The sequence below is a fragment of the Drosophila simulans genome, chromosome 2L (assembly GCF_016746395.2).
Source record: "Drosophila simulans strain w501 chromosome 2L, Prin_Dsim_3.1, whole genome shotgun sequence".
Lineage (NCBI taxonomy): Eukaryota > Metazoa > Arthropoda > Insecta > Diptera > Drosophilidae > Drosophila > Drosophila simulans.
The window spans coordinates 20858051-20871069 of NC_052520.2; the positions used below are offsets into that span (position 1 = coordinate 20858051).

At 39.5% G+C, this 13019-nt stretch overlaps 2 protein-coding genes across 6 annotated transcripts; one reads left to right on the forward strand and one right to left on the reverse strand.

Annotated features, from left to right (window-relative positions):
- Positions 1-586: 586 nt before the first annotated feature.
- On the reverse strand, positions 587-1599 carry LOC120285248 (transforming growth factor beta-1-induced transcript 1 protein). Of its 2 annotated transcripts, none has more exons than XM_039296591.2 (2): positions 1572-1599; positions 587-1323 (listed from the first exon to the last, which is right to left on the reverse strand). In XM_039296591.2, the coding sequence occupies exon 2, from the start codon at positions 1298-1300 to the stop codon at positions 764-766; it is 537 nt and encodes a 178-aa protein (XP_039152525.1). In that variant the 5' UTR covers positions 1301-1323; positions 1572-1599; the 3' UTR covers positions 587-763. The 2 variants fall into 2 exon arrangements, with proteins under 2 accessions (XP_039152525.1, XP_039152520.1); XM_039296586.2 differs by lacking the exon at positions 1572-1599 and adding an exon at positions 1374-1404 and having other exon boundaries at positions 587-1320.
- Positions 1600-7077: 5478 nt separating this feature from the next.
- Positions 7078-12801, forward strand: LOC6733059 (glutamate receptor ionotropic, kainate 2). 4 transcript variants are annotated; one of them, XR_005545080.2, is made up of 11 exons: positions 7078-7319; positions 7392-7538; positions 7694-7756; positions 7815-8018; positions 8072-8283; positions 8342-8683; positions 9453-9884; positions 10114-10472; positions 10527-10541; positions 10633-10957; positions 11268-11407. XR_005545080.2 is itself a non-coding variant. In XM_016180478.3 (11 exons), exons 1-11 carry the CDS (start codon positions 7238-7240, stop codon positions 12106-12108), a joined length of 3009 nt encoding a protein of 1002 aa, XP_016025744.1. In that variant the 5' UTR covers positions 7085-7237; the 3' UTR covers positions 12109-12801. The 4 variants fall into 4 exon arrangements, 2 of the variants coding, with proteins under 2 accessions (XP_039154383.1, XP_016025744.1); XR_006542189.1 differs by having other exon boundaries at positions 11049-11353; XM_016180478.3 differs by adding an exon at positions 11641-12801 and having other exon boundaries at positions 7085-7319; positions 10527-10957; positions 11268-11536.
- Positions 12802-13019: the final 218 nt, after the last annotated feature.

Genomic DNA, 13019 nt, shown 5'->3' on the forward strand with positions numbered 1-13019 from the left:
TCACCGGTCAAAGTGGTTTTCAAAGCGACCACCACTATTTGTCGGAGACAGTAATTATAGTGGACGATAATCTCCCAAGGAATCTTTGGCAAAGAAAGAATTTTGGGAGTTTGTACAGCTAAAGATGGTTAGGTACGATCTGCTACCAAAAAGCTTTATATGGTGTTATATTACAGAAATTTAAGTAAACTGCTGTAGCTGTTTTTAATTGTTTTGTATTAATCCCATGCTTGGCTCGATCACCCATTGGCGTAACCGACCGATTCGGGACTACGCCAAGGGACGGCCACCACTTCATATCGAGAAGTATCGATAAGACAGTTGTAGTGCAATCTTAATGGAAAGAAAATTTTTTAAAGCTCTTAAATTTTGTTTGTGAAATTAAAAAATTTATTAATATTTAAAGTGCCGTTAAAAGCTTGTTATTTAACGGTCGGCTACAACATGTTGGGAAAGGGCTTGCGTTCGATTTATCACCATTTATCTCGCAGTAATCATAATGTTATTGTGGGTGGTGTTGGTCTAAGGCAAATCTTAACGATAAAAGGGTATACCACCACTGGCCACCCCAATACAGAGACTTTACTTATTTCTTTTTTTCTTTTTATTTAGTGTTTGTGTGTGTGTGTTAAATGTGTGGATCTGATTTCATGAATGCCTCTAGGCTTACTAAGCATCGGGAACTATTTCAACTTTAGTGTAAGGAAGCAAATTAACAATTTGGGGGAAGAGCAAGGATGCACCATGGTGATCTCGGACTATTTTAGCAATTGCAGGCGGGGCACACGGGCTTGTCTCCGTCTATGGTAAAGGTCTGCGAGGTTATAGGATTCTCGCACTTGTTGCACCGGAAGCAATCGCGATGCCACTTCACATTCATGGCGAGCACCGCCGAGTCCGTTATAGGCTTCTCACACTTGGCGCACCTGGCAGCGAAGAGGTCCTCGTAATCCTGTTTGCAATAGGGCTTGCCGTCGCGCTCATAGAAGGTTTGGTTGGCCAGCGGCTTCTTGCAGGCACCGCCGCAACAAAAGCAATCCTCGTGCCAGCTCTCCCCCATGGCGCAGATCGTTTTTTCAAGAATCGGCTTCTTGCAGCCGGCACAGGTGTAGGTGTACCGCTCCACGAAGCACTTGTTGCACACCGGCTCTCCGCTCTGAACATTGAAGGTGGCGTCCAGGATCTGCTCATCGCAGTGACGGCACAGGAAGTGCTCCGGATGCCACGTCTTGCCCAGGGCGGTGATCATTCGCTTGGTGATGGCCTCCTGGCACTTGTGACAAACAATGTTCTCAGTCATTTTGGCTTCTCGATTGGTAACTGCTAATAAAAAATGTTTTTTAAAACGTATTAACAAAGTATTGTTCAATTACTCTTTTTTGATTGCATTGTTTGTGATTGCATTCGTTTATATTGTAAATTGACGTTAAGATGGAAAATGTGCAAAACAGGGTTGCTATCGATTATTCTATTGGAAGAAACAACGAAAGCTGGATATGGAAAGATAAATGCAGGGCAACGCAAATATAAATGAGAAATTATAATTCTTGGGTGTTGGGTGTATTTCTTACTGGGTTTGGCGCCTGTTTCACTACTTCCTCTTTCTTTTCGTAATGTTTTTTTCTGAATTCGTTATCGTACTGTTCTCATATATCAAAACAATTTTCACAGGGCCACCGTTTTTACTTTACTTCCTTCTAAATGGTTCACACAAAATGGGAGAACAAAAAGAAGCAATACGGACTCGGACAAAATTTTAATACTGTTTTTTTTTTTGAAAAATTTTGATATTTTTATTCAAATAACTATAGAAAACGAAACGAATGAAAACGTATGAATTTAGCAAGACTCAAAAACTGAATGAGATATTCGATGGGAACGCTGGGTCTATGGTTTGACATCTATAAAATGTATAATCATCGCCTACTGAACTGAAAAGAATTGGATTTTCGATTCTAGGCTACTTTAATTCCTATGTTACTGTGGCTACGGTTTAAATTTTCATCAAAAGGTAAATTGCCTAAATAGATGGCACTATGCTTGTGATTTCTTTAATATAATTTAATCTACTTAACGAAAGTTATAAACAGACTTTTTGGGGTTGCTCATTATAATCATATTCGGATATAAGACTTAGTCACACCAAAAACCATTTATTAATTGCTATAAGGATAATAATAAGGGAGGTCTTCCACTTCCAAGGGTGATTTCTCCAAGCAAAGGGCCGGCATTTTCTTGAAGGCGTTGCTAGAATTTTTGCCACCATTAAAATGTGTGTTATACGAATTTATTATAAAAATGTAATTAAAGCAAAAATCCTTCGAAACTTCCGCATAGCCTGCAATTAACAAGGGCTTGGGTGGTGTCTGCTCCTTTAAAGGACTCAACCACCCACACGACTCGCCAGAAGGGTGGTCGTGTCCTCTTGCATCATGGATCATGCACTACGAAAAAATAAATTCGCTGAAAGAAATATCACTAAAACATCTAATTATTAAAAAAGACAAGATAGAATAATATATTCGAGTTCCCCGACTATCAAATACCCTTTACTCAGATAATCAAAATGCGAACGCCAAATTTCAAAATTTTTCAGGGATATCGATAGATATTGGGGAATAAAATGAGAAAGAACTTAAAAATACTTCAAAAGTGTGGACGTGAACGATTTAGCGGCTTTAGGGCGTTAGAGTGGGCATGACAAAAGTTTTTTGGCAAATCGATAGAAATTTAAGCGATTAATAAAATTATTTTAAAATTCCAACCATTTTTTAAAAATGTGGGCGTGGCAGTTTTGGGCGGTTTAAGAGCGTTAAAGAAAATCGATAGAAAATTACAAGACTAATAAAAATGTTAAAACATTTCAACACGTTTTTCAAAAGTGTGGGCGTGGCAGTTTTGTGCGATTTGTGGTCGTTAGAGTGGGCGTGGCAACATGGGTCAACAAACTTGCGCTGCGTCTACTTTTAATGGTTCCGGAGATCTCGACGTTCATACGGAAAGACGGACATGGCTTGATCGACTTGGGTATTGATCCTGATCAAGAATATACATACTTTGTATAACACATACCTTGAACTACTGTATAAGTTATTTGACTTTTCTTCGTGTGCCCGTGCAACATCTTTTGTTCCCTACTGAAGTCCACTCTTTTGAGCACAGCAATGTGTGCGGCCGCTACGCAACGGGGGCGTGGAGTTCCTGGTGGCGCCCGGAGAAATGCGAGTGGAAGTCCTCGTCGGAGGACATGTCACAAATTGTTTTGCGCTTCGATGCGGTGCATGGAATTTGAAATTGCAGCACCAGTCGGACGCCGTCTTCGCACTTTCTGGGCGAACTAGTTGTGTAAGTCGGATGGAAATTTGTGTCAGGCGCCTGTCTGCATATGTCAAAGAGTGCTCGTATACCATCCACATCCTCATTCAAATACAGATCCGAATTCCCAGCCCCGAATATAGGTTAAGCTTCTCGTATTTATTTATATTGAGTACTATGAATTTCCCAAGCTAAACCTATAATTGCATACACGCACTTTCGCTCAGAGTGGCGCCACATTATATTTTGGCGCATTTGTGGGACAAGTTGCTCCTTTGGGGGCCACATAAATATGTCCTTCAAGCCAACCCGTAATTCCTAACGCAGTTGCATGACCCACAATAATTTATTTGGGTTTCTCAACTGCACTCGGGTGGTTTTTTTCGTGTGAGTACATTTAATTAGTCGCAAGATTGGATTAGGCCAAAAGAGGAACGAGACGAAAAAATCTACAAAACTGGCTACTAGTTCAACATACCGAAGATTTATACAGAAGATTTAATGAATAGAATTGGTTACTTTTGTGGAAATAAACAGTATGTGGGTTAATGGGTAACTCAGGCAACTCCGGTTTTAGCTTGTAAATTAGCTGCACAATTTTGTCAGTTCATTGAATTGTGTTATTAAATAAAGCACAAACAAATTATGAAACAAATAAACTGGATTAACTTATAAGAGGCTAGCTATTAAAGCCTAGCTTTCGTAAAGCTAGGTACCCTCGGGTTAACTTAGTAACCCATTATTTGTATATATCACAAGGCGAATCGATGTGGACACGACTGTCTTTAGGTCCGTTTGAACGTTGAGATCTCGGGAGCAATAATATTCTAGGGACGACTAGGGACGACTAGTTGTCTGCTATCACTGTATGCGTAGAAAAAAACTGTTCACTGTAGCGCTCTCCGCTCTTTCTCTCTCGAACAAAAACTCGAGAGAGCCTGGAGCCACCTCTAGAGCCCCGGCGAAAAAATCGTGTGCCAAAAATTCGTATGGCGTTACGCATGTTGTTATTCTAGTGTCTTTGGCCACACTTTTGAACAATTTTTAAACTTTTTCTCATTTTATTCCCCAATATGTATCGATATCCCAGAAAAATTATGAAGTTTCGCGTTCGCATTCATACTAGCAGAGTAACGAGTATCTGATAGTCGGGGAACTGAACTATAGAATTCTCTCTTGTTTCTTTTTGGGCACGCTCACTTACTTACTCCGAGAGCCGTTATATCAGCATACTCTGCAATGCACTGTGGTCCAGAATTCTATTTTTTTTTTGACATAAAGTCTACAAATTAAGCTCCAGATTTGAAACTTTGTACATTTTGTTGTTAAATCACAAATAGCTTGCACACAAAATTTGGTCTGGGCGACCACGCCCTCTTTTGCCTCTCATATAAACTATGACTCAGAAGTCAACGAATTTTTATTGTTTTTTTTTTAAATATAATACATGCGTATACCTTTTCCAGGAGCTTCATCTGGTGAAAGAGGAGTTAGTTTTAGCCATTGAATTTGCATCCTCGATTCGCTTGGAAATTCTGGTGTTTTTAAAGTTTCTTTAAGAACAAGGCAACGTCCCTCCTGCATTCTTTTCTAGCAGAAACAGTTGATCAATCAATCTCTTCTGTCTTTTTCGATCCCAGATTATTGTTGTTGATTGCGGAATAAACGTAATCTGAAACATAACTTATTGGCCGATTGTTACGCCTCCAAATGTCCAGGAGGTCGTTATGTCTGACTCGAACTTGCCTACATAAAATCTAATTTTTAGAAAACGAGCTAAAATGGGCAAAACATATTACTTTACCGTCAAAGACAATAGTAAAAGGTACAAACTGACGTTTTTAACATTTGTCAGAAAATGAGTTATACTCCACGAAAAAGAGAGTACACGTTAGATTTTCTGTTAAAATACACATAAATTGGATGTTACACAAACAAAAAACAGTACAACTACACATATATTAACTACATACGTTAAAACAGCAAACCTTGGCTTTTATTTTCCATATTTTACTATAATTTATGGATGCGTATTAACAATCGTGCAAAAATAAGCAAATAATTTGGCGGGAATTGCCTTCTCTCAATCAGCTGTTTAACACTGCACCCCTAATTGCTCATAAAAAGCTTTAGCAAAGCTTTCGGTCAATTTTTTTTTATTTATATGATCAATTTTCTTTTAGAAAATAATTGCTAAAGGACAATATATTGACATAAAAACTTAGACTTTATGCCAAAAAAAACGAATTCTGGGCCATAGTGCAATGGTTGGCTGTGTTGATACTCATGTAGACGAAAGTTATATGTTACAATACTTGTTGTATGTATGTATGTCATTCCTGTTTGTTTTGCATCTTATTTCAGTTTTCCCAAGAAGGATTCGAAACAGCGACGTCTCTTGCATATTTATGTACATATCTGTACATATGTACATTTGATACGTGCATAGGTACATTATCAGCATTATTATCAGAGGGCATTTGTCGGTGCTAACCGCAGATGACCAAGAACTTTAATTGATTTACAAAATTAGGGCAAACGCAGAAACGTAGGAATATTTACAAAAATTGCCTTCAATTAAAACACAAATATATTTTTTTTACCAAAAATAGACTTAAAAAGTTTTCTGTTCGCTGCAGCGATACTTACATACATATACACCTACAAACATACGGCCATACCGCAGAAGGTTCTGGATTTCCCCTCAAAATTAATTATGTTCATTGTTAAATGTCTAATAAATGAATTAAAAAAAACATACGTATGTACATGTGTACATACATATTTAAGTGAGACAACTATATAGTATTGGTTTTAGGACGTATAGTTCGTCTTAAAGCTCACACCTTTGAGTTCCTATTACCTCATAGCTAATGTGTTTTTGTTTGAATATAAATCAAAATCGAAAATGTATAAAAGTATGTATGCATGTATGTATAAAGCTTAAACCGGAAATAAGTAAGTGTTTTTTTACTGTTTGGCCGAATAACAAGAGGAGGAGCAGGTCAAATGACAGAAACGGAGTCGCAATCAATTAAGCGACGATTTAATTATGCATCCGGGGAACATACAGGACACAGGATACATGTACGAGACACAGGGCGCATTGAACTTTGATTTGGGCCAGGACCGCAGCACCATTAAAAGTCAATTGGCCAAATGGGATTTGAGTTCATTGATCATTGAAATTATTTATACACAGTTATTTACCGAGGTATAAATATACTACATATAACATACATATAAAAAGAGGGTTCGCAATGTGTTACTCCATATCTTCGGTTACATATTCAGGAGAAAACGGCAGGTTCCTCGACTGTCAGATATCGAGCGAGGGAGAATTTTAAAGATGTTGGCATAAGATAGGAAAAAGGTGAAAATATATTTCCAAATTTTGGGCGTGGAAGTTTTGGCTTGTATGCTTGCAAGCGTTAAAGTAGCTATAGCAAATAGCATATAGCATTTGTATATGTATATTATTATTACTTTTATGTATATTACTTTTACCTATTACGTACTTTTCAACGAATCTAGTATACCCTTTCAGTCTACGAGTAACAGGTATAAGTGTGCATTGTGGCAAGACGTGGGCAAAGTGTAGTGGGCACCGCTTTAAGTGCGTATAAAACACTTTTCTCGGTTCCTCTCAACACGATTGATGTTGTTTAGAATGCACAGAGCAAAACAAACTGCATGGGGCACTCTCTTGGGATCTCTGAATCTCGCACGCCTTTAAATTTAGCACAGTTCTGCTTCCGTTCTGGTTTCTATGTCGGCTATTACTCATTGCATTTGCATTGCAGGCCTCGAGCATCACAGTTGAAAGTGGGCACAAATTTGTATTTTTCGGCTTTACATCATCAGCACAGCAACCTTTTGGCCAGTTCAATTCCATGGATATCTTGAAGCTATAGCGCGCATAATGTTTTTCCTATTCCTCACTCACTTTCTTCTGATCGCGCTGCCAGTCCTCGCAGACATTGACAGAAGTCAGTTTATGGTGGGTAAGTGTTTCCAACTAGGTCACAGTCTCGACCTCATGGGACCCGGATCGGTACAGTTTGCCTCTTCTGCAGGTAGCATCTTCACATCAGACAAAGATGAGTCGGAAATCGCATTCCGAACAGCGGTGGACCGTGCAAACATATTGGAGCGGAATGTAGAGTTGGTTCCAATTGTGGTGTATGCTAACACCGATGACAGTTTCATCATGGAAAAAATAGGTAAGTCTTGAGGGCTGTTAGAGGGTACTCATCATTGCCGTTTAATTAGATCTAGCTGCTTGCGATTTTCAAAAAACGGCAAACGAGTTTGTGCTCTTTTATAAAAATGACAAACTGTTGATTCTATTAATACATCACACATCACACATTTTTAGTGTGCAATTTAATTTCGCAAGGAGTAATCGCCATTTTTGGACCCAGCACAGGCAGCAGTTCAGGTGAGTATTAAGAAATTCAAAATATTAAAGTTGATGTAATGCGCCTTCCCTAATGCAGACATAATTGCCTCAATATGCGACACACTCGATATTCCGCACATAGTATATGACTGGATACCCAATGAATCCATCCCAGATCGAGAACACTCTACAATGACCCTCAATGTTCATCCCGATAACCTCTTGTTGTCCCAGGGGCTGGCGGAGATTGTGCAGAGCTTTGCCTGGCGTAGCTTTACAGTTGTCTATGAGACTGACAAGGGTAACTTCTAAACGAGGATCGTGGAAGATATTCTAATTTTTCTGACCACTTAGAGCTTCAACAACTTCAGGATATTTTGCAAGTCGGTGAGCCCAGCAGCAATCCAACCACAGTAAAACAACTGGGGCCGGATGACGACCACCGGCCATTTTTAAAGGAAATCAAACTCTCCACCGATAACTGCCTCATCCTACATTGTGCCCCCGACAATCTATTAAAAATATTGCAACAGGCAAATGAGCTGAAAATGTTGGGCGAGTATCAGGTTCGTATTTTACAAATAAGCAAAAGTGTTAATACTTAACGCCGTTTTATACCTTAAGAGCGTTTTCATACCGCTCCTAGACACCCATTCCATCGATTTCGGTGAACTTTCCGGGGTCGAGGCCAACATAACTACGGTTCGACTAATGGATCCATCCGACTTTCACGTGAAAAATGTAGTGCACGACTGGGAAGAACGCGAAAAACGGGAGGGACGCTACTTTAAAGTCGACCCAAATAGAGTGAAGTCCCAAATGATTCTGCTCAATGACGCCGTTTGGCTCTTTTCTAAAGGACTTACCGAACTCGGAATCTTCGAGGAGCTCACCGCTCCCGATCTAGAATGTAGGCGAAAAAAACCGTGGCCATTTGGTAAACGCATTATTGAGTTCATAAAGGCGGTAAGATCTTTTGAAAATTTATATTTTTCTTAAAGACAAAAAACAAACCAAAATTATTCAAACGATCCAAATATTCTGGCGACCTGGTACCACGGTACCGTGTTTAAGGAGGTAGAGCTATATAAGCTCTCACATGTCTCTAAATCGCAAAATACATAACTAAGATACATAGGTCAACGCTTTGGAAGCATTATTAACCGTTACGTACGATGAAAGGATATTCTAGATTCGATGAAAAGTATGTTACAGGTTAATGGAGCGTTTCCGACCCTGTAAAGTATATATATTCTTTATCAGGATTAATATCCTAGTCGATCTGGACATGTCCGTCTGTCAGTATGAACGTCGTGATCTCAGGAACTATAAAGCTAGTTGAGATAAAGTATGCATGTTTTAGAGACGTATACACAGAGAAAGTTTGTTTACTGATATGCCCACGTCCACACTCAGAAACCGCACAAAACTGCCACGCCCACACTTATGAGAAATGTTTTAATTTTTTCGTTTTATTATTTTTCTTGCCAAATTCTATCAGAATACCAAACACATTTTGGTATTCTATCACCCAAAAACTGGCACCGCCTTACTTTTGAAAAATTGTTTTCATTTAATTTTATTATTTTTTTGCAATTCTTCGTTCTACTCCACTAGCTTCAACTAACTGAGTAACGGGTATCTGATAGTCGGGCTACTCGACTTTAGCTTTCTCTCTTGTTTTCTTAGCTTGTGAAGCTTTATATCATAACTTATTATCAAGAGATTTTCATAGCGGTCCGAGGAGACTTCGACGGGACGAATTGACTTTAATGAGAATGGACAAAGAAGCTTTTTCACCCTGCGTTTTATGGAATTAAACTCTGATGGCTTTTTGGACTTAGCCACTTGGGATCCAGTGAACGGATTGGATGTGCTTAATGACGACGAAGAGAGCGAGAAGAGAGTTGGACAGAAGCTGTCGAACAAAACATTTATTGTATCCTCACGCCTGGGAGCCCCATTCCTTACGCTTCGAGAGCCCCAGGAAGGTGAAGTCCTGACGGGAAATTCCCGTTACGAGGGATACTCTATAGACCTAATCAACGAAATTGCCAAAATGCTGAACTTTAAGTTCGAGTTCCGAATGTCCCCTGACGGCAAGTACGGCGCTCTAAACAAGGTGACCCAGACCTGGGATGGCATAGTGAGGCAACTGATTGATGGGGTATGTTAAATAATAGTGAAGTAACAGGGATTATATTAATATATAGCTCAGTAACACAAGCCGAGTCGATCTAGCGTTCACATTTTGATTTTTTTTATTTTTTTTATCATTGGCTTTGTTCACGTTCACTGTAATGACCACAGACTGCAAAACGCTGTCCGCACAAAATTTTTTCGTTTTGATTTTGTTTTTTGCCAGGATATAGTGTTATCTCTTGTTTTCCTTTTAGAATGCTGACCTTGGAATCTGCGATTTGACAATGACATCATCCCGACGTCAGGCAGTTGACTTTACACCTCCATTCATGACCCTAGGAATCAGCATACTGTTTTCGAAGCCTCCCACACCACCCACTGACTTGTTTTCGTTTTTATCTCCATTCTCCTTGGATGTGTGGATCTACATGGGCTCCGCATATCTCTTCATCTCCCTTCTTTTGTTTGCATTGGCTCGCATGGCGCCCGACGACTGGGAAAACCCTCATCCTTGCAAGGAACCCGAAGAAGTGGAGAACATATGGTCGATTATGAACACTACATGGCTCTCGATAGGCTCATTGATGGGGCAAGGCTGTGACATTTTGCCGAAGTAAGAAGGTATTATATGGAAATTATTTTGTGTTACAGATCAATTATTTTCCAGGGCTGCCTCAACCAGGTTGGTCACTGGAATGTGGTGGTTCTTCGCACTAATGATGCTGAATTCCTACACGGCTAATCTGGCTGCCTTTCTAACCAATTCTCGGCAGGCGAACTCCATCAACAGTGCCGAGGATCTGGCTGCACAAAGTAAAATTAAATACGGGGCTATGGCTGGTGGTTCCACAATGGGGTTCTTTCGGGACTCAAACTTTAGCACTTACCAGAAGATGTGGACCGCCATGGAAAGCGCCAGTCCTTCAGTTTTCACAAAAACCAACGACGAGGGCGTCGAGAGGGTACAAAAAGGCAAGAATCTATACGCCTTTTTAATGGAGTCTACCACATTGGAGTACAATGTGGAGCGAAAGTGCGACCTGGTGCAGATCGGTGGCTGGCTAGACTACAAGAGCTATGGCATAGCAATGCCCTTTAGTAAGTGGTCCAATATGCTAATATACTTTTAAGATAAATTAATTTTCCATCTATGTAAATTTCTCATTAAATTACTTGGGATCTTGGATAGGACATTTTAGACATTTTAACCTTTAACCTGAAAGCCCCCAAAGCAGCTCCTCTGCTTGCCAGGTTACACAAGTCCGGAAGCCTGATGGCACCTTGCCCTTTTTAGGCATAGATGGGTCCCTAAAGATTGCAAGTTCGCTCCGTGATTGTACTGAGCTGCTGTTCCAATCCTCTAATCTTGTATTCCAAATGTTGCCCAAGATCTAATAGTTTATTTCAGATTCTCCGTATCGCAAACAGATCAGTGCGGCAGTGCTGAAGTTGGGCGAGCTTGGTCAGCTGGCGGAACTAAAGCGAAAGTGGTGGAAGGAGATGCACGGCGGCGGGAACTGCGAAAAGAGCGACGAAGATGGAGGAGACACGCCCGAGCTTGGATTGGAAAACGTGGGTGGAGTCTTTCTGGTGCTGGGCCTCGGCTTGTTTGCAGCAATGGTTCTAGGATGTACGGAGTTTCTCTGGAACGTGAAATCGGTAGCAATTGAAGAAAAGGTAATTGATATTAAAATTTTTGTACCGGTTTTTTATTCTACTATGCTGAAATGATTAATTTTACTTTGGGACAAATTCAATAGAACTCTTTTACTTATTTGTAGATCTCGCTTAAGGAGGCTTTTAAATCAGAGGCTTTGTTTGCGGCTAGAATATGGATAACCACTAAACCTGTACATACAAGTTCTGGGTCTGGAAGCTCAACTTCGTCCAGTTCCTCGTCGAGCCGCTCCAAGCATTCTTTCAAGTCGCAGGGATTGTCAATGAAAAGTCTTAAAAGCTCAGGATATCAGGACGTAGAAGCTTCAGTCCACAGCAAACTAAAGAAAATCGGGTCCATGTTCTCACTAAAGTCACAGAAGACAGTCACTCCACCTCCAGAGATAGGCTGGAAACTGGACAAGTCAACACAAATCGATGCTGTTCCAACTTCTGATGGAGATCTAGAATTGATACCAGAGGTAGAAACACATCTACCACATCGGCACCATCATCATCATCATCATCGCCATCATCATCACCATCATCAACCCGATCAGGAGCATGATGGGAATCCCTCGCCTCCTGAGTAATAATTTTGTAAAGAATTTTACCCTCGGATTAAGAATTGTTTCAGAGCGTACTTTTGTTGAAATTCTTAGATACTTGATGTATAAATTTAAATTCGCTCAATTAAGAAATTCTTTTGTGTCGCCACCGAATATTGACAAAATAAACGGTACCAATTAAAAGCGGAAGCTATTCACCATGTTATGCTTTAAATTACTCTGCCTGAAATGCGATCGCAAAGTATAACATAAATGAAACAAATTATTTGCCCCGAATACGCGTAGAAGCAATATATATTTTTAATGAAACTAGTGCCATAATCACTCTTTTTGCTAAACTATTTATTTTTTTCTATGGCAGTGGGATTCGGCACCGCACGCTACAATTTCAATATCAAAGCATATATCAAAATTCGACAGAATTTTCTGTTTGTGGGCGACACCATTATTTGAAACAAGCTTTCACTTCTTCAGCTTCAGTAAAATCTAGGCGTCTAATCTTTGCTTTTCAGCTCTTATAGTTCCCGAAATATCCTCGTCCATACGGACGGACAGACAGCCGGACATGGCTAGATTAACTTGGCTAGTGTGCCGCAGTTCAAAATTATACTATTTCCAAAGCTCTTCATGTCCCAATTCTATGGTTGATCGCTAGATTCGTATAAATTCTAGAAGTTTGTTTAATAAACACAAATATGTATACCGATAAGTGCTTTCCTATATACATAAAAAAATCAAATGTGTTTAAAAACATTACAAAACGGTGAGGCTTTTAATATTTGTTTGATTTTAAATATTTTTATTTTGCCTTTAGGTTTTTTTTTAACTTTTAAAATATTTTTTGGTTTTCATTTTTTTTCTTTTGTTTATTTTATTTACGTACATGAATAATTCCATTATACTGATAATTCCGAAGTTATTGTTGTCCTGTTTAA